This window comes from Phascolarctos cinereus, unplaced genomic scaffold (assembly GCF_003287225.1).
Source record: "Phascolarctos cinereus isolate Bilbo 61053 unplaced genomic scaffold, phaCin_HiC Scaffold_2;HRSCAF=192, whole genome shotgun sequence".
Classification (NCBI taxonomy): Eukaryota; Metazoa; Chordata; class Mammalia; order Diprotodontia; family Phascolarctidae; genus Phascolarctos; species Phascolarctos cinereus.
The window spans coordinates 304,900,908-304,923,468 of record NW_027555625.1 but is presented as its reverse complement, the minus strand read 5'-3'; the positions used below and the strand labels follow the sequence as shown (position 1 = coordinate 304,923,468).

Below are 22,561 nucleotides of genomic sequence, written 5' to 3'. Positions count from 1 at the left end.
ACAGACCCAAGCTGGAGAGGTGAAAAGGGTCACCAGAAAGAGGTCTGAGAGTTAATTTGCCCATCATCTGCAGACACTCTCCTTCAACATAAAACTCTTGGGGGCCTATGATTCAGGGAGTTGTACTTCACAACATATTATTTTTACAGCTTTTTTATGGTTCTTTCCAGCCTGGTATATGCTGTGTGGCCATTACAAGAAAGGCAGAGTGGTGAAGTGAATAGTGTTCTGAACTGGGCATCAGGAATGCATGAGTTTGAAGGTCTCTGATTCTTGCCAGCAATGTGACCATGGCGGAGTCCATAAATCTCTCTGATACTCAATAGCCCCAAGTATCAATTGTAGAAAATAATGCCAGCAATCATCAAAACTATTTGGTACTGGCTAAGAAAAAGAGTGGTGGATCAGTGGAATAGGTTAGGTACACAAGACAATAGTGAATGACGACAGCAGTCTACTATTTGATAAATCCAAAGACTCCAGCTTCTGGGATAAGAACTCATTATTTAACAAAAGCTATTGGGAAAACTGAAAAATAGTATAGCAGGAACTAGGCATAGACCAAGATAAAGTCAAAACGGGTAAATGATTTAGATATAAAGGTTGATATCATAAGCAAACTAGGAGATCAAGGAACAATTTACCTGTCAGATCTATGGAGAAGGGAAGAATTTATGACCAAACAAGAGATAGAGAACATTATGAAATGCAAATTAGATGATTTTGATTACATTAAATTGAAAAGTTTTTGCACAAACAAAGCCAATGCAACTAAGATTAGAAGAGGAAGCAGAAAACTGGGAAACAATTTCTACAGCCAGTGTCTCTGATAAAGGCCTCAGATATCTAAAATATATAGAGAACTGAGTAAAATTTATAAGAATACAAATCATTCCCCAATTGATAAATGGTCAAAGGATATGAACAGGTAGTTTTCAGAGGAAGAAATTAAAGCTATCTATAGTCATGTGAAAAAATGCTTTAAATCACTATTGATTAGAGAAATGCAAATCAAAACAACTCTGAGGTACCACATCATACCTATCAGACTGGCTAACACGACAAAACAGGACAATGATAAATGTTGGAGAAGACGTGGGAAAATTGGAACACTAATGCATTGTTGATGGAGTTGTGAATTGACCCAACCATTCTGGAGAACAATTTGGAACTATGCTCAAAGAGCCATAAAATGGTGCATACCCTTTGACCCAGCAATACCACTTCCAACTCTGTATTCCAAAGAGATCATAAAAACATGAAAAGGACTCCTATGTACAAAAATATTTGTAGCAGCCTCTTAAGAATTGAACAATGAAGGGATGCCCATCAATTGGGGAATGACTGAACAAGTTTTGGTATATGAATGTAATGGAACACTACTGTGCTATAAGAAAAGATGAGCAGGCAGCCTTCAGAAAAACCTAAAAGGACTTATACGAACTGATGCTGAGTGAGTGAAGTGAGGAGAACCAGGAGAACATTGTACACGGTAACAGCCACATTGTGTGATGACTGACTTTGACAGACTTAGCTCTTCTCAGCAATGCAAAGAGCTTAAGACAACTCCAAAAGACGCATGATGGAAAATGCTATCCACATCCAGAGAAAGAAGTTAGGAGTCTGAATGCAGATGGAAGTATAGTATTTGCTCTCCTTTCTTTTGTTGTTTTGTTTTGTTTCTTCTTTCTCCTGGTTCCTCCCATTAGTTCTAATTCTTCTTTACATCATGACTGATGTGAAAATACATTTAATATGAATGTATGATAGAGCCTATATCAGATTCATGCCATCTGGTTGCAGGGGGGAAGAGAAGAAGGGGTAGAAAATATAAAACTCAAAATCTTATGGAAGTAAATGTTGAAAACTAAAAATAAATTAATTAATCATTAAAAAAAAAAGGAAAATGCCAATAGTTCCTAACTCACAGAGTTGTGGAGGTAAAATTAGATCATGCATGTTAAATGCTTTGTAAATCTTAAAGGATAATGATAATAATAAACAAACCCAATGATTATTGTTACAAAAAAGAATACATGCTACATTAAGACAACTGAGAGGATAATGTGTATTCATTTAGCTTTTTTTTAAGGATCAAAACTATTTGGTTACATTATATTATTAGGCCATGTAACAAGTAACTATAAAGGAAAACAACAAATTCTTAGAGCCTTTGGAAAAACTCAAAGTAACTCTCATATTTTAGTTACTTCATACTGAGCATTAGAATATAAACTCATTGCAAATAGGGATTTGTTCACTCTAACCTTGTAGCCATAAGCACAGTGCCTGGCACAAGGTAGGCACTCAACAAATACTTGTTGATTGATTCATTGAATCACAGTAGAAGATACTATAGAAAATAGAATGTTGGAGATGAAAGGGGTCATAGAACACCAAATGCTAGAATTTAAACAAAAATTTATTAAGTACCTCCTTACATACAAATCACTGGAGATAAAAGGTGACAAGGAGCAATACAAATTATTAGACTGAAAGAGACCTTGGTGATCGCCCTTTATAGATGCAGAAATTCATCTAGGTTGATATTAATTTGTATCAGAGGTCAAATAAGTTGGCCAACTTGAAATGCCAGACTTAAAACCATGGCCTCCTAACTCCTAGTCCAATGTGTTTTTACATTGTTCGCCTTTCTCATTTATATCTAACATCCTGAGAAGCTGAGGAGCAAATAATAGCCTCCATTTTTCAGAGAGGGAAACTAGTAGTCACAAAGAGGTTATAAGACTCACCCCAAATCACATGTAATTCAGATCTTCTGATTCCATTACACTGGTTAACTGAACCACATTGTCTTATATTTTTGGAAAACTATAAGCAACAGCCTAATTTAAAAACCAAAACCAGTTAAACAGGATAGTTTTGTAGTTAGTACATCAACAATTCAGTATAATAACACCCAACAGTTAGTGGGCTTTGTGTTTTCAGAACATTTTATAGGTATTCATTAACCTGCCCAGCATAACAGGAAGGTGAAGTTATATGCTAAATTCTGTTTTAAACTGGAGTAAGCCAAAGCACAGAGACAGATAGTGACATAAAATGCAAAACAAGTCTGCAGCAGAAGTTCCAAATGCTTATCTCTATCCAAGGCTTATAGAAATGCAGAATTTTAGAGTTGAAGGGACCCTCACAGATCATCTAGTCCCTGTATCTGAAGAGAAACCCCCTTTGCAACATTCCTGGCAAATGGTTGTCCAGTATTTGATAAAAGATCTCTAGTATTACATTTAATCTATCTAACTCCGCTTAGTGGCACACTTCAAACGAGCCTACGTCTTCTAGTTTTAGCTTCTTTTTGTTGATACTCATATCACTCAATAATCATTTCTATGGGCACAGCTATCCTGGAGTCTTGCATAATTTTTAAGTTACATATAGGAGATACTTTATTTGAGGAGAGTTTTTAAAACTCCATTTTATTCTGCCTAGCCAAATGCTCTTTTTAAAGAAATACAAAAAAATTTTTAAAGGGCAGGAAGATTTTATATTCTCTATACTTATGTTAGTTATGCAACTATGAAGATGTCAGCTACAGAAATCATCTTTGAGATTTTAACTATTCCTTTCTCATGATGTACAAGTGACATGAAAGACATAGGAGAATAAAACTTAAGAGTTGAAAAGGACTTTAGTGATAATCTAATTCAACTCCCTCCCCACCTCCATGTTTCACATTAGGATTACTTGTGTATATAGACTGGGAAATGAAGGTAGTCAAGTTATGTAGCAAAAACATGGCAGAACGAATACAGTTTGGGTACTATACTTTTAACCATAAAATGTTAAAATAACAAGAATGTTTCTAGCAGGTTGCATGCAGAAAGAATAAAGACAAGTCATAGATAGAATGAAAGAGAAAGAATAAAGACAAGTCATATACAGAATGAAACAAAAAGAATAAAGACAAATTATACATAGATTGGAAACAGAAAGAATAATAACAAATTGTGTATAGAATGAAATGGAAAGAATAAAGACAAATAGTACATAGAAGGAAACATCATAGAGGGAATATACCAGTGGAGGGATTCCAATCATATGTGGCTAGGTAGTGTAATGGAGAGAGTGCTAGACCTCACAAAGATCTGAGTTCAAATTTTACCTCACACACTTACTAGCTGTGTGACCTTGGACAAATTATGTAACCTTCACTTGCCTCAGTTTCCTCAATTGTAAAATGGGAATCTTAATAGCATCTACTTCACAGGGTTGTTGCAAGGATCAAATGAGATAATATTTGTAAGGCTTTGGCACATTGCCTGGCCTTTAATAAATACTTATTTCCTTCCCCTCCCAATGATACATCACAGATCTATCAAAGCAAGAAGTCATGGAGGGATTTTAATCTACATCAGTGGAAGGGAATGATCATTAATATATCAAAGTATAGAAGTATCCTATCTTTAAAAAGCATCCACAGCAATAGCTGGAATTTGAAATTAATTGCTTTCTTTTCAGTTGATCATTTTATTTTCATGTGTATAAAACCCTAGCCTTTGTTGGCTTTTTTTTTGCCTTTTTTTCAAATTTTGAACATACTCATCAAGAAACCTTGTTGATCTACCTGATCTATCACGAATATGAATCTACCATGTATAAGCCTGTTTATTATCAGCTTTAAAATGGTAGTTCTCTCTGTCCTCTTCTGAACGTCCTTTGTTCTCTTCTATGTGTTTTAATGTTTCACTGATTTACTTTTCTGTCTTTTCTTCTTTTTCCATCACTATCACTCCCCTCCTTGACAAAATCTCTACCCCCAAAAAAGCCCTCCCTTCTAACAAATAAGGCAAGCAAAACAATTTTGTGTTATATTGCTCATGTTTGAATATGTATATCTCATTCTATGCCTACAGTCCATGACCTCTCTACCAAAAGATAATGGTAAACTTGTTTCATCAGTTGTCTGTCATCATGATTAGTCATTCTATTGATCAGAGTTAAAAGTTACAGAGCTCAGATTTTACAGCTAACTCAATGTAAAAAGTTTCCTAATAATTAGAACTGTCTGAAAATTAAACTATCTGACTCAAGTTAGTTTCCTGTTACTAAAAAGAAAACATGCAGAGGCTAGAAAACCTTCTAAGACACTACTATGTCAGAGATGCTACAAAGGATAGTTTTGTGTTTCAGGTAAAGATTTGGCTAGGTAATTTCTAAAGAGTCTATGTTTTAATATTATATATTCTAAGCTCCCTTTTAGGTCTAAGATTCCATGATTATTTTCCTCATACAAATCAAGAAAAAGCACCAGATACAAAAAAAAAAAAAGGAAACCAGATCCAAAGAGATCCCTGGTGGTTTGTTGATTTCTAAGAAGCATGCATGACTAAAACAAAAGAAAATTCTGACAGTTTCCAACTTCAGTTAGCTAAAGGTTCTAAAATGTTCCAAATGGGGTTATTTGTTAACACTCTTCAGCCAGGTTCAGAACAGCCCCACTCACATTCTTTCCCTTGTGGCTAGGCAGGGCTCACTCCATTTCCCAGTTGTGTAAGTTCTTTCTTCACTCATAGTTTAACTGGAACAACTGTTTCATTATCTTAAACATACATACACAAACATACCTACACACACACACACACACACACACAGAGCGCTCCATCTGATTCAATTCAATTTAACAAACATTTTTATATACCTACTATGTGCAGAATACTATTCTAGTGCAGGGGAAAACAAATATAAACAAGTTAGCCTGTACTCTGATAGATTTTATCATAAAATATTGAGAATATGACATATATACAAATGACAATCTAAAAGTCATAGAACCTAAGAATTAGAAGGGTCCTAAGAACACCAGCTATCCTGACCAAGAATCTCCTTTATAACAACCCCTAAAAGTGGCCAGTGAGCATTGAAAACCTCTAGCCTTCAAGGGAGAAACTTACTCAGAACTTCTGGAGACAGCCCCACTCCTCTTTCACATATCTCTAATTGTTAGGAAGTTATCCTTAAATCGAGCCTAAACTTGCCTCTTTGCAACTTCCACCCACTGTTCACAGAGTTCTGCCCTTTGGAGCCAAGCAAAACAAGTCAAACTTTTCCATATCACAGCCTTTCAAATACCTGAACATAACTTCACCCTACCCCTATCCCAAGTCTTCTCTTCTCCAGGCTAAACAACCCCAATTCCTTCAACTGATTTTTATATGGGATAACCTCAAGGACTTTCACAATCTTGTTCACCCTCTTCTGGATGCTTTCTAATTTATGAATATCCTACCTGAAATATGAGTTCTAAAACTGAACATAAAACAGAAGATAGTCTGAACTATCACTTCCTATTTTTAGGACCCTATATCTCTTCCAATGTAGCCTAAGATCACCTTAACTTTCTTGATTATGGTGCACTGTGACCTTGTACTAAGCTTGCAATCTACTAAAATTCCTAGGTCTCTTACATGAACTGTTATCTAGCCATGCCTCCCCCATCTTGCCCCTTCAAATATTTTTATTTTCTTGTGATCTAACTGCACAAATTACAGACTGATTTTGATGAACAATTTTTAAAAAAACATAGAGTAGCACTTTACATTTTTCTTCATAAATTTCACCTTACTCAAACTGGTCTCCTTGTTCTATACTGTCAAGTTTTTTTTTCAATTCTAATTTTATCATTCCACATGTTGACTAACCCTCCTAGCTTTCTGTTATTTGTAAGTTTGATAGGACCTGCAGGAATGACTTTATCCAAGTCACTAATAAAAATATTAAGCAGCACCAGAGAGGGGATAGGGAGAAAAAAAATCAAGGAAAGCCTTATGAAGGATCACAAATTCAGATCTAAAAGGACTCTCAGAGATCATACAGTCCAATCTGCATTTTACAGATTAAGAAACTTAGGTCCAGAGAAGTAAAGTGACATTTGAGCTGGTCCTTAAAGAATGAAAATGATTTCAATAAGCAGTGTTTGGGAAGGAAAGAAATTCTGGTGTAGGGGATTGTATAAGCAAAGAAAGGTGTTAAAGAATGAAAGCACAAGGCATACATAAGGGTTAGGAAATCAACTGGAGTGGTAGGTAGGGTAAATGAGGCAGACCAATGTGAGATAAGGTTGCAGAGGTATGGTAGAGATAGAGTCAGACTACTGAGAGCTTCAAATGTCAGGCTTAGGAGTTTAAACTTCAAGTAGTAGGACTAATGGCAAAACAAACTACCAGAATGAAACCAAAATTAGGGGGAAAGGGGAAAGTTTCTATATCAATTAGCAAATAAATAAATGGCTTCTGATGCCATAACTTTCAATTTTCTCAAATGACTTTAAGCATAACAATGAATTTTACCAAGCTAGAAATTATATTTTATTTATCTTAATCTATTTCTGTTGTTGCACTACCATCTTACCAGTCACCCAGTTTGGAAGTCTCAGAATCATCTTTGATTCTTCTCTCTCCCTCCGTGTCCACAATTCTAATTAATTCTATACCCACAACATATCTCACATTCATCCCCTTATTTCCACTCAATTGTCACCACCCTAGTTCAGGCTTTCAATCACCTCTAACCTGGACTATATTGTAAAAGCCTCCTAACTGGTTCTGCTGCCTCCAGTTACTCACTCCTCTTTCCAATCCATCCTTTATACAGCTGCTAAAATAATCTAAGGTGCAGGACTTGACCACATCACTGCCCTACTCAAAAATATAAACTCCTTACCTTGGCTAAGGCCCACCATAATCAGGCTCCAATCTATCTTTAGAATCTTATTTCACAATGCTGGTCTAGAAATTATTCCCTAAACATGTACTCTTTCTGGCTCTATACATTTACACAAGCCATCACTCATGACAGAAAACTACTCTCACCTCATTACTCTCTTTCAGAATCCTCATCTTCATACAAAGCTCAGATCAGGAACCTCCCAGGAGGCCTTCCTTGATCCCCATCTGCCCTAGAACCAAAAAAGATCTTCTATGTTTTTATAGGGTAATTTATTCAGATATTTCCTTTGCCCACCTAATATTTATACTTAGCTGTATACATATTTCATCTTCTTCCACAGTAGAAAATAAGCTCCTTGAGGAAAATAACTAAGCCACTGCTTTCCTTTGCATCCTCAGAGCCTAGCACAGTGCTGCATACTTCACCGAACTGTAATCTACCTATTCATTAATTCTAAAAGAGAGGAGTGGTAGTGTAATAAAGTTGAAAGAGTATTTTAATAAAGGTCTCCCAACAAGTCTAATCAACAATCAGAGTCAGAAGACCTTCATGCCCAAGCTCTTCTGGTGCCCCGCTATGGTCAAGCCTCCTCTCTTAGGGCCTCAGTTTCCTTCTCTATAAAATGAAGAAGTTGGACAAAATCATTTCAAAGGTCACTTCCAGTTATATGTTCTAACATTCTCTGTTGAAAGATCACTTCAGGCACTGAGATATAGAATTTTTCAATTAAAATTGTGTGAAATAGAAGGATACCTCCTTTTCAATCACTTTTAGAAATTCATTGATAAGATTTACTGGTAGCCCAATTTTTAAAAATAGGCATTAATCTTGGACATGACATCTTTGGCCCAGATAATTAAAACATATTCATTTACACATTTGCCTCTCATGGAGAACAAGAAACAACTTTGAGGAGAATTAATTGTTGCTGAATCATTGACAGAAATTACAGTTGGTGCTTAAAGTTAAAGAAGAAGCAGGAATAGCCCTGAAGAAAGTCAAGTGATGTGGATTAACCTTAGCACAGATTAAACGTCTTTTTTACAGAGTTTAATACTAGAGGAGCCTTGAATAATATACTCATGGAATTATAGAATCACTATGACAGGGAAAGAGTGATCCCACAGAATCTCCAAAGTTGGAGAATAAATTAATGAAAATTTATTAAGCATTCACTATGTGCCAAGCACTGGGGATATAATGAGAAAAGACAATCCATGCTCTCAATGAGTTCACACTGAAATAGCGAAAGTCAAAAGATATAGGAAGTTTTTGCCACGAGTCAGATAGCAATGCACCTTCTTCAGTGTCATTTTCATTAGTAAACCATATCAGTTTCTTATGTTGAACCATGTGACAATGTCAGGTTGAGAACTTTCTTCTCTGGATTTTCACTATCTATGGCTGCTGAGGGGGTGGGAGTTGTAGCACATGCAGAGGCATTTGCCAGGCAGTATGTTCACAAGGACTGCTCCCTTGAACAATGACTGTGGGGCCAGGCTGGTAGATGTGTTTACCTGCCCTACAAAAGTAAAAGACTTCAGTGGCCATTTTAGGCCAATACCTCGCCTAATTTAGGCATCTTTTCTATAGCAGCCTGGACTGATGATCAACTAGCTTCTGTTTGAATGCTCTCAAGGACAGTAAATTCACTATTTGATAAGAAAGCCTAAGCCATTTGAGGATAAGAGGATCATAGAGACCTTAGAAATCAGATCATCCTATTTTACAAACAAGGAAATTGAGACCAGGGAGATTGTGATTTGCCCAAGGTGACTCAGGTAGTAAGCAGCAATGCCAGGAGTTGAAACCCAGGTTCTCCAACTCCAAATCTCTTGCTCTTTCCATAGCACATAAGAAGATCAAGGCCCGAGGAAGTCAAGTTTGCCCAAGGTCATCCAGGGAATGATAGAGCCAGAGCAAGGATTTAGGTTTCCTGACTCAACTCCAGGGCCCTTCTTTTTAAAACTCAAATGTGTCATTCTGTGAAAGGTTATAGCCATGATTCCTGGGTTGTTTTATTTTATTTAACAGAGAGAAGTTCTGTGACTTTATTATGAGAGAAGATTATACAATAACAAAAATGCCTTTTCATTAAAGCAGGTTCAGATTCCAAGGAGCTCTACCTCTCTCAAAGCCTTGTGTGCATAATCATTCCCACGGCTGAAAAATAAAAGAAAGTGCAGGGATTATTCTAGATTTTACTAGGAAATCAGTGCACTGTCAGATCAAGTTTTTTCCCCCCAAGGATACTTATACTGCTGAAAAACATACAAGAGCAGCACAAGTAGTTCCTTTTTTTATCAATAGTAATATGTTTGGATAAGAACTCACAGAAAGCTGTGAGAGAAGATAAGCAACAAATCTCAACTAGTACTTACTTGACTAATCTTCCCCAGCAAAGTGGCCTGTAAATTATATTTTAAACCTGACCTATGATTTCACTGGTGCAGGGAACTTCATTTCCCATTAGGCATACTCTTCTGGCCTTCTCCACCATGACTTAGAAACCTCTTCATTATGAAAGATCATGTCAGTGCTGGAACTCAGTAAGTACTATCTGCTTGTGGAGCCCTTCCCTCTGATTGGAATCCTCCTCCCAGAACCACCATTGAAGAAGAGTGCCCAGCCAGCCATCTTTTTATTTCCCATCAGACTGCATTCCTCTGGACTTCCCCATTATGGCTCCATGTCATATACCTTCTCCACCCACTTTTGCTTTTTGGCTTTCTTTTCTGCATTGTCCTTCTCCCTTACAATGTAAGCTCCATGAGAGCAAATACTTTCTTTTGCTTTTATTTGTATTCCCAGCATTTAGAACAGTGTCTGGCACATAATAAGTGTTTAATAAATGCTTATTTGACTGATTGACTGACTTTCAGGGAGGAAATTACATCTACCAATGTAGATCTGCAACTTCTCTACAGGTTTTAATCTTAGAGAGTTGCCTGGGGCAATAAGAAGTTAAATGACCTGATCAAGGTTATAATACCAGTATGCGTGTGAGAAGCAAAACTCGAACACAGTCCAAGACTGACTCTCTAGCCACCATAATTCCCTGCCTTCCACCTTGTACACAGTAAGCACATAATACTTGTGAAATTATTAAATATGTACTTAATAATTTACATATAGCATAATAATTCATATACACAAGCTAAAAGAAAATAGTGGTTGTTGTGTCAGAACATATAATAAATAATGTTAATTAATTTCTGGAATTCTCATTTCTGTTTACTAAAGAATTCATTCAAACACCTCAGCAATCCATGGCAAAATGAAACTGATATCTCCTAAGATTTCTTTCCTTCAGGAACTCATCTTAAAGTAGTCAGTTATCTGCTATGGTCATAAGCCAGACTGGGGATGACTTGCAGAATAGTACTTATATATAGTATTTCCTTTCCATTTTGCAATTTAAACATGGGGAAGGGGGGCATGGGAAAGGACCAAATGACTCCTGTAGCCCAACTCACATTTCCTTATAGGACTAAATAGACAGTGAGACACTGATAGCCCTATACTCTTAACCCAGGGAATCTAAGAAAGAAACAGATAAAAGGAAAGGGATAAGAGGCAACTAGAAAGGTATGTAGACCAATGGTCTTCAACTTTTTTTTTTCAGTAGAAAATCTACCTTACTTTTCAGACAGGAAAATGTACACAGGGAATTTAACAGCAGGCTCAGGTTTACCAGTTGAATTAGACTGACCAAAGGTGGGCCAGGGGCCATGTCAATTTCCCACAACTTATAAACAAATACAATCTTATTATATACTCCAATAATCTCCAAATAAACTAAATGTTAAAAGGTCATATTATTTAAAAAAAAAGGAAACTAAATGGCAATATTTTTAATTCTATGGGTTAGGGTAAGAATTCATAATCATATAAGGAATAGAGGTGACACATACCTACATACATACATAAATATATGACTAAGAGTCATTACTAGATAGGTAAGTAGTTGAAAGATAGTTTTTAAAAGAAATGCAAATTATCAACAGTCATATAAAAAAATCCAATTAACCAATAAGAAAAATGCAATTAAAACAATTTGAAGGCTTCACTTTATATCTGTCAAATTTGCAGGCATTAAAAAATGGAAATAGTCAATGGTGGAGAGGCTGTAGGAAGGTAGGCACGTTGATTCTCTTTTAGTAAAATTATAAATTGATCCAGACATTCGGGAAAATTATTTGGAATTATGCAAGAAGTCATTAAATGTTTCATACATTGGCCCCACGATCCTACTACTAGGTATATATCTCAAGCACTTTTTGTGGTATCAAAAAAATTGTAAATAAAGTGAGTGCCTAAAAACAAAAGAATGGCTGAACAAATTGTGGTATATGAATATAATGAAATATGATTGCTCTGTGAGAAATGACCAATATGATAAATCTAGAGAAACATGATAAGACCTATACAAATTCAGGCAGAACAAATAAATCAGAACCAGGAAACAACATCCACATCTATAATAAATTAAAGTAAATGCAAACACTAAAAGGAAGCTGAACTCAGATTAAACATAATATCCAATCTTGCTCCTAGAGAATGGTGTAACACACCTCTCTTCTCCATAGAAAAGTGGAAGACCACAGTGTAGAATGTTATATATGTAATATATAAATACATATAAGACATAATATAAATATATAAAATATATGTGTATAACATTCTACATTATATTTAGATGACAGTATACATATAGAGTCAGATATAATCATAGTGTCTGTTTTCTTATCTATTTTTCTTTTTTTCAAGGGAGAGTTCAATAGATGATTGGGACAGGGTACACCAGCAAATAATGGAGGGTTTTTATTCTTAAAAGCAAGCATCTATTTATTAAAATTTTTGTTTCTTTGGAAAGGAAGCCCAGAGTCTTACCATATTATTTACTTGTTTCAGTCTGCTATGCTTTGCTAAACTGGGAGCTGTTCCTGATTATTTTTTTTTCTTTTAAATAGTATTTTATTTTTTCCAAATAAATGTAAAAACAATCTTAACATTCTTTTTTTCAATAAAATTTTGAGTCAAATTTTCTCCCTCCTTTCCCCCTCTAAGATGGTAAGTAAATTGATATAGGTTATACATGTTCAATCACGTAAAACATATTTCCATATTAGCCATGTTGTGAAAGAGGAAACAGAAAAAAGGGGAGAAAAACTATAAAAAAGTAAAAATAGTACGCTTCAATCTGCATTCAGACTCCATCAGTTATTTCTCCAGATGTGGATAACATTTTCCAGTATGTATCTTTTGGAATTGTCTTTATCATTGTACTGCTGAGAAGAGCTAAGTCAAGCATAGTTGATCATAGCATAGCGTTGCAGTTACTGTGTACAATGTTCTCCTAGTTCTGCTCACTTCACTTTGCTTCAGTTAACGTAAACTTTTCCAGGTTTTTCTGAAATCTGCCCACTAGTCACTTCTTATAGCACAATAGAAGTCCATTACATTCATACATCACAACTTGTTCAACCATTTCCCCAATTGATGGGCATCTCCCCAATTTCCACTAATAGAGGTATTTTTTAAAGGGGTTGGTAAAATTTGAAAGAAAAAAATACCTACATCTATTTCTTAGTCCTGGGAAAAGTTCACTGTTTTTAGGGGCCAACAAAGTATCAAAACAATGATTAGTAGGAAAAAAGGGATTTGAGAATAGGTAACAGGGCATGAGTATGAAAAGGACAAAAGTCTCCATACTGTTACCAAACTCAACTGAGGCAGTGCAATAAAAGTAAAATAGTAAGTTAAGAACAAAAAGAAGCAATAAAGATATTTCACTTCCAAGTAATAATGCTTTGCATGAAGCCATCCATGTCTTAGGCATTAACATTAGTAGAAAGCACACTGGGGATTGAGAGTAAGATAATCAGGGTTCAAATCCCAGCTTTGCTATCTGTGTGACCTTGGACAAGGCACGTAATTTTTCTGGGCTAATCACTATCTCAATACTAATAAATATAATAACAAAATATGCTTCATATAATAAGGTACTGGCTTTAATACCCTTTGTGAAAACTAAACCTGAAAAAAGTTAAAATTTAACTTCCTATATTGCTCCCAAAGTACATGATTTTAGTAGAAAAATAAAATAAACATACTATAAACTGTAATGGCCCTGTCTTTAGAAAGCACACAGAGCAGGATGCCATATGGCATCCAGTAAGGTAGCTCAATCAGTATTACATGGGTATCCAGGTAAGTGAATTTTCAAATTGTTTATTTTTAAACAGGAAATTTTATAATTTAAATGATAGAGTACTTTTTCCTCTTAAATTAAACATTTTTCATATGTAATTTCACATCCACTTATTAATAAGAATAGCCTTTGACCCACATAGAAGAGAATTGCTGCTTATCTTTAGTAATGAGTCTACTTATAGTCAGACTTTTTTGTTTCTGTTAAGAAAGTATTTTCTTTACTCTTTCCCTGAAACATATTCAGTAGAAGTCAGGAAGAAGAATCACAGAATGTCAGCACTATAAGAGAGATAGTGAGTTTCCAATCACTGGAGTTTTCAAGAAGAAACTAGGTGACCACTGAGGAGATTTCTACTCATATATATGTTAGACTTCTGAGTTCCCTTCCAACTCCAAGATCTTATGATTCATTCTACAAATATTTAATAAAACTTGATACCTAGGTGTGTGTAGAGAACACTGTACTAGGAACTAAACAAAGTTTAGATAAACATGGTTCTTGTTCTCATGGAGCTTACATTCCAAGAGGGAAGAAAGGCACAAGTACAGATAGCCATAAAATATTACCCAATAAATAACTGTATTCAGACTGTGCTTCCGTCTTGCCCATGTTGGAAGTTTACCAGCCATTTACTGCCTTTACAATCAGTTCAAGCCTCTTACATATCCTGGGGGCCCACTGCTTCTTGGGGGTTCACTATATTGGTGCCAGCCTTTTCAGACACAAGATCATCTTTAGTTCTATGGCAGCTCAGGATTCTTTAATTCAATCAATACACTAGCTTCAGCCTCCCACCATAGCAGGGCTTATAGGTGTGCAAGACAAAGGGCATTATAAGTACATTAAATATGAGGCCTGAAGGAGAAAGTCATTACTCACTGAAAAATCAGGGAAGACTTCATGGAGAAGATGCTGTGTGTGTTAGGATTAAGAATTCCCCAATCAAAGGAAGAAAGGAAGACATTTTTGGCATAGGAAACAGCATGAACAAAACCCAGAGTTGGGAGTTTCAACTTTACTCAGGAGGCAATCATGAGCTATTGAAAACTTTTGAGTTGAATGACATAACTAGATCTATGCTTAAGAAAAATTATTCTGGCAAAAGCATTCATGATGGCAAAGAAGGGAGGGGGAGAAGAAAAGTGGAGAAGGAGTTAAAGGTTTAAATTTAAAACAGAGGGTAGAGAAAATGAATGGACAGTTGCAGTAGACCATGTGGGGGCTAATATGAGTCTGCAATAGGGCGGCAAGAGTGAAAACAGAGAGAAAGGTGTAAGATTCAAGAGATGCCTCCAACTTGACAAGTCTTGATAACTGATTGGATATGAGAAGTAAGGGAAAGAGAAGAGGCATTATTACCAAGGTTATGAACATAAAAAACAGGAAATGGTGGCATCATAGAAATAACAGTCATGAGAAAAAACAGGTTTAAGAGGGGAAAATAACATGACATTAGAAGAGAGCATAATAGAATTAGAAGGACTCAGAAATCATCCAATTCAACCACCAACACATGAGGAAGCAAAACTTAGAAATATTTAATATGCTCAAGGTCACACAACTAGATAGTAGCAGAGCTAGGACTAGAACCCTGGTATTCTGGATGCCTAGTCCAGTCATCTTTCCAGTACATCAAGCTGTCTCACAATGGTATGTATGGCCTCATAGTCTAATAAGGAGTAGTTAATATTTGTATAATAAAAAATATTGATTACACACAGACTGAACATGTTCAAGACCAAATGGTAACACAGTTCTTTATATTTGATATTGTTGAAGATAGCCTTTATTAGAATATCTCCAAAGACCTTTCAATTTTCTAGAAAAATCTTCGTAAAGAATGGGACACAGAAAATAGTAAATTGTCAAGCAGAAAGAATAATTTGCTTCTATAAAGAGCATGGGGCAAACTTATAGAACTAGACAAAAAAATATGGGAATAAAGGGAAGAAATAGATTTTAACTAGAAATGAGCTAGAAAGGAAGAACACAAGATACAGACAGAAGCATAAGAAAAGGAATATGGAAAAAGATTTCATTTTTTACATCAGTTTTGCTTGTGGCTTGGTGGCATTTAACTTGATACATCTGATACAAATTAACCATATGAGTATTGAACACCATACTGTATGCATAGTGATAAGAAAAATGGTTCATTTGGGAAACTTTTTTGTAGTGATTCTAACAGACTACACGCATGCAATCCTAAAGCTTATAATATTTATCCTCTCCATTTTTAAAAAACCTTTGTCTAAAGCAGTCAGAGAAGTAGAGCTCAAGGAAGAAAAAGAAAAATCAAAAACTGTGGTTGAAAAAGATCAAGACACAGAGTAATAATATCTCAGGATCAACAAATAAAAGATTTTTTGTCTCATAGCTGAATAGAAAGTCAATGGAAGAAACTCAAGGAATGCTAAAGCTAGAAAGAAACAAAACAGAAATGTCAGAACATACGAAGGAGAAAGATATTAGAGGAACAGGGGTTATTAAGCAGACAAAAAGCTACATGATGGCAGGGACTATTTTGCCTTTTTTTTTCTCCTCATCCTCAGCTCCTGGCATAGAATTGTGCACATATATGTGAGCTGAATTGTTGAACTGAAGCTAGTCCAATCTTTACATTTGATAAAGGAGAAACTGAGGCCCAGAGAGAATGATACGTACTTGAGTAAAAGTTTGTAATACATTAAAAAAAAGTCATCTCAACTGATATTCCTGTCTTTCAGGCAAGTAAGATCTTTTGCTTTTATTTTAATTCTGTCTCTCTTAAAACTGGCCAGTGCAAAATTTAGTAATAGTAAGTTCTGAAACATCTTGTGCTGATCAGTAAAATAGGCAAAGTAATATTTTTCTTTCCTTTTTTACTAGGGTGCCAGGAGATAAGTCAATATCTGTGACAGATTCTGAAATTAAAGTAGTGAGTGCTTTATTTCTATTAATCTTAAGGAAAATAAAGACGCTAAAGGCCCAGTCATATTCTTCCTGTATATTTGTAGTAGACTGTAGGCTACCCACAAAACCTCTTGGAAACATGATTCATCAAACTTATATAGCGTTTTAAGGCTGGTTATGTTACTCTGACAACTGGTCAGGAGATTGAAGTATTTCAAGAGCTGTGTGCACCTGTGTCAGTGATAAGACACAGAAGATAGCTGTGGAAGGACACTAAACCTGATCCAGAGTAAGCTGACTACAAATGATGTTTTTATTCATCACAGGTCATAATAGAACCTTTTGAAAGATAACCAAAAGCATTCATGAATTTTTTTTTTGGCATTATAGTCTACAAAATATTCCCAAACAGAAAAGAATTGGTAAGGGTAATTATTTTGTAGAAGGTCTTAAGCTGAAAAATACTAGAGATGTCAAAGATTAAACTCAGTCACTATTGTCTTCAAAACAATTTCTTCCTCTTTTGCATATAACAATTTGTTTATATGAGAGCTGGAAGGTACAGAGAATGCTCTTTATCTCCTTGTTTCCTAAGGCCTTAAGGTATTTTTCAATTATTAAATGTAGATGACCTCTTCTAAAGCTTAGCCAAGTGAGACTCAAAAGAAAAGTTGCAGGGAATTTTAGGATAAAATTAACATTTCCAGCACAGGTAAAAAGGACCTGCATTTTTAGACCTTTTCCTTCATTATCTGAGTATTTCTGCCATACTATGCTCATATGACACTATTTAGGTTTCCAAACCCTGGAACTCTAATCTCAGCTTAGACACTGATTTCTTTCTTGTAACTCAAGTCACAGATAAACAATTTTAATGACTTTGGCCTAAATAATGGCCTACAAATAATCTAAGAGCCATAGTACTTGAAAGGGGACTCTGACAACTTACTACTTTCTAACCTTTACTCCTATGCCACCTAAATTCATTTTGTTTTTATCCATGCAATCATGCTGTCCTATGAGGACACAATAACCTGTTCTGACTTGCCCTCAGATTTCTGTCTATAGAAAGATCTTCCACGTTCACAGAATACAAGCATTCATAATTGCATCAGTATCTTCTTGCTCTAACCTGAATGGTACCCTAGTGATTATTATTGTCTACTAGTATCAAAGCCTTCTATTTCCCCTTCTCAAATGTACAAACTAGTCTGATGTTTTGCACTGGTAGGAAGAGAATGGTGTCTGCTGGATGAGCAATTAGTTTCAGTTTGCACAGCAATGTCCCAGAAAATAAAAGGAGGCCCTAACTGAGGAGCTCTGAGCTATAGGCTTAAAGGACAGAAACTTTCATTGATTCAAAATGCAGCCTTAAGACCTCGTCTAAAGACAGTTTTTTAAGAATATTACCAATGGCAGTGAGCCCTAACAGGAATAAATTCCAGCCTTAGCCATCTTCTCAGAAGCCAAGGAAACTGCAAGCCAAACTAGCTTTGTTAAGTTGAATCAAAGATTTTTCTTCAAGCAAGAGCAGGCAACTGTTATCCTATTAAAAGCAGTCCACTGAGCAATCTCTGGTATTCTCTCCCTAGGAAAAGTCAGTACCTGATTACATTACTTTCTAGTTGGAACTAAGTCTGTTAACCTGACCCAAGTCTTTCCAGCATTAAGAGTTAATTATAGGGGCAGCTAGATGGCGCAGTGGATAGAGCACCGGCCCTGGATTCAGGAGGGCCTGAGTTCAAATCTGACTTCAGACACATAACACATACTAGCTGTGTGACCCTGGGCAAGTCACTTAACCCCACTGCCTAGCCAAAAGAAAAAAAAACCAAGAGTTAATTACATGTTCGTATTCCAGCACCAATTACACAGAAATGCATAGTCTCTAAAGCACAGGAGGGCTATTGAAGATTTGTTATATGTGACTTAGGTTACTTCATGATCTGTGGTAATCACGCTATGGGCCCACTGACTATTAATATTCTAGACAATACTGAATCATTTTACTTAATTCCATTCTATTTACCAAAAGAAATAAAAACATCATAATTTTTTAATGATTTTTAATTAAACTGACTCTTTTTTGGAATTTCCAATCTTGAGCTTTCATTTATGCAGTAATAATTTATATATTTACACCAAGCTTTCACAAGTATTCCACAGTATTTCACAAGTATTCTACAAATATTTCACAGTACTTTCGCTAGAGTAATGGAAAGAAAACTAAATTGAGAGGACTTGGGTTCACATAATAGCTATACAATTTACTGCAAAATAGTATTCACAATTTTAGTAAATTGAATATTGTTTACCTATGTACCTTTGAGCAAGTCACTTCATCTCTCTGGGCCTCAGATTCTTCATCTGTAAAATGGGGGTGTTGGGCTAAATTACTAAAGTATATCTATCTATCAGCTTTAAATCCTATAGTAATAAACTTCACAGGACCTTTACTTGAGGTTTTTAGGTACCATGGTGGATAAAGTCAGGACAACCAGAGTTCAAATCCTGCCTCAGAATATTTGCTAGCTATGTAACTCTAGGCAAATCACTTAACTAACCTTTTTCAGCCTCATTTCCTACCTCACAGGGTGGTAGTGAGGATTAAATGAGACTGCATATGTAAAGTGTTTTGCAAACCTGAAGGCCCTAATATGGGTATCCATTTTTGTAACCGAGGAAACAGGTCCAGAGAAGGCAAATTGATTTGTCCAATGTCATAGAGTATGTGGCAGAACCCAGATGTGGAGTGGCACCAGTTCTTTTGACACTGCCTTTTATTTACGTAATGCTTTATAGTTAGTTGCAAGTGCTCTTCAAACCCAGAGATCTGAGTTCTACCAAAGGGGAAGAGTATGAAATCTATCAGGTTTTTCAGATGAATAACAATTCATACATACCCAGGATCAAGATTGGCCCATTTACACAAAAATGTCGTCCATCTCTTAAGCACACGGAAAAACAAAAAGCTGTACAAAAACAAATCTAAGCTAGTTTATCATTCTCCCTCTCTGAATACAACAAACTGAAAGAGAGAAATGCTCAGGGGTGAATAAAAATTTATAATTCTATTTAGAGTAACACCCAAAAAATATAAGGCAAGACCCTAATCTGTCATATGCTTATGAGGTCTGGTAAAAACTCAAATAGGGCAAAAGTATGAAAAAAAAATAATTCTACAGCTGCACTAGCAGTGAAGGGGTTCAGAAAAGTCTTTTTAAAAGTAGTCTTGGACAATAACTTTAAAGTTATCTCACTTGTTCAATTTCTTTCCTACCTTAGCCAAGGAACCAGAGAACTTAAGTTCAATTCCTGGCTCTAGATCAAATGATGTTCATTACTTGCAGGATCCCAAGCAAGTCATTTAAACTCCTTTGCCTCAGTTTCCTGTCTGTAAGAGGAGCCCCTCCTGGGGCTGGACTAAATGATCTCTGATGTCCCTCCCAGATCTAAAGCTATGATCCTATGATCTTAAAATATGTTTTAAACAATAGGTTTCTAGAATATCTTCTTTGACTATTATAAGAAAATTTCTTTTATGACATGGATTGAGAAAATGTCATTTGTGATATATAAAGCACTTTACAAATTCAGAACTAAAAATATAAGCTACTGTTATCAACAGTAAAATCCAAACAACCAAGTTTTTAGAAAAATGTGGATTCCTGCTTAGACTTTTAATCATTCAAAGAGCAAATTAGATAAACTTGTTGTTGGAGAGGCAAGCAGGAAGGGAAAGAAAAAACATTTTTTAACCTATTTTTAAAAAGTGTGTTCACCTAGATACTGTATTGTAATTTCCCCTACAATCAGCACACCGATCCCACAAGATCTACCCATGTCATTGGACAACTGGATCCTTATGGTTTTTATTTTGTGAGTAGTCTCTACCACTCTTTGTAAACATAATTCTCTCAGTGTTTTCTCCACCTGTCACACGCAGATCCAAAGTTTAAATAAACAAACAAACAAACAAAAAAGCCAACAGAATAAGAAAATTGACGGCTTTCGAGGTCCTAGATACACAACTTTTCATCAATGAAGCAAGGTCTTTATATAATCTTCCCTTTCTGGAAAAGAGACAGCGCTAACTCGGCCAAATTCATGAACCAAAAGTTTGCCCCGATTCAGTGTCTTGAGACAAAAGCGTATGAACTACAGATGGGAATACATGTCCTGCATCTTTCACTTCCTCACCAAGGAGTAAGTGGCCCAGGAAAGGTGAAACTATTCGTTGGCCCAGGGAAAATCGAAGTTCTCTTGGGTTTTCAAATCATTACGACCTTAAAAGCTTTTGGGACAACAGATAATAAATGATACTCAAAAAAAAAAAAGTCATGACCATTTACTAGGGCCAAAAGACAGACAAGAAAGGTCGGGAAGATGTTATTTCTTAGGGTCCTTCCAGACGACCTCTTTCTTTTGAGATCGGAGAAACATGGGCATGGGGAAGGTTGGGGGTACCTCCTCTTCTCCTTGCTTTCCCTTAGCTCTTTAGGAGTGGGGTTGAAGACAGCACCCAGATGATCTTGGGGTGGAAGGCCGGGGCCGCTCTAAGCCTGCTTTAAGGGAGGGTAGCAGCCCCAGTGCAAAAATATGGGGTGACACCTGGCGTAGTTGGGGCGGGGAGGGAGGCCAGGAGCTTCCTCCCCAGAGGGGGAGGGGAGAAGAGGAGAGGGTGGGGCGGGGCGGCTACTCACCTCTGGGCGTGGGGCGGGAGGGCTGGCCGGGCTGGTCCGCAGGTGGGGTGGGCGAGGGGCCGCTCCAGAGCACAGATGGGGTCAAGGTCAGGGTCGGGGTCTGGGTCGCAGCCACGGCCTGGGTCGTTCTAGTCAGAATCAAAGTTGGGGTCGGGATCAGGACCTGGGGGACTGTGGTCAGGGAGCTGCTGGGGCCCGCGGGGGAGGCTTCGGTCCTGCGAGGCGTGGGCTCCGGCTCGAGCCCGGGGGTCCCCTCTGCCGCGGGGCCGGCGGCCGCGCTGACCGTGATGGGGGCGTGACTGACCGGCTCCTCCACCTGCTTCTCAGCACCCCGGTCCCGTTCCCCGTCACCGCCAGCGTCGGCGGCTCCGGAGGGGGGAGGCGAGGGGGCGCGGTCCCGTCCGCCCGCAGGGGTCGGGACCGTCCCGGCGGCTGAGGCGGTGGGGAAGGCGGAGGCTGAGGCGGGGACCGAGGTGGCGGCGGCGGCCACGCAGCAGCAGAGCAGGGCGATGCCCCCCAGGCTGGGCAGGCTCCTCATGGCGCGCGCGGCAGCGGCGGCCCGGGCCGGTCATTCATTCAGTCAGGCGGTCACTCGCGCGCTCGCGCTGGGGGTAAGCGCGGCGTCCGGCCACGAATCCAGCCGAGACGAGTTAAGCCGAGAGACCGGAACGGAGAAGGAGACGGAGACGCCGCCGCCCGCAGTCGCACCATCCCTGCCTCCCGCCCTCCGCCTCCCTCTGACAGGCGGCCGGCCGGGCCGGCGGGCGGGCGGGCCCGGGAGGAGAGCGACGTAACGAACGGCTCCGCCCCCTCTCCGGAATCAACGAGCCCTCTCGACCAGTCCTGGGCCACTCCATCCCACGTGACGCCGCCGCTTCCCGACCTCTTTGTGCCCCGACGACCAATCAAAGGAGGCCTGGAGCGAGGAGAGGAAGGGGGAGAGTGTCGGGAGGGGGGAGGGAGGCGCGAGCTCGAGCTCTAGCATCCACGGCCAGCGGTGGTTGCGGCTGCATTGTTCGCTGAGGGAGCGAACGAGCTAGCGGGGCGCGAGCTCCCTCCC

At 37.8% G+C, this 22,561-nt stretch overlaps 1 protein-coding gene across 1 annotated transcript in view; it reads right to left on the bottom strand.

Annotated features, from left to right (window-relative positions):
- The window catches only part of MEGF9 (multiple EGF like domains 9), a 131,336-nt gene extending 109,106 nt beyond the window's left edge, over positions 1-22,230 (bottom strand). The window contains exon 1 of the mRNA XM_020990592.2: positions 21,502-22,230. Coding sequence (XP_020846251.1) covers positions 21,502-22,039 — 538 coding nt within the window. The 5' untranslated portion in view covers positions 22,040-22,230. The remainder of the gene's footprint in view (positions 1-21,501) is intronic.
- Between the last annotated feature and the right edge of the window lie 331 nt (positions 22,231-22,561).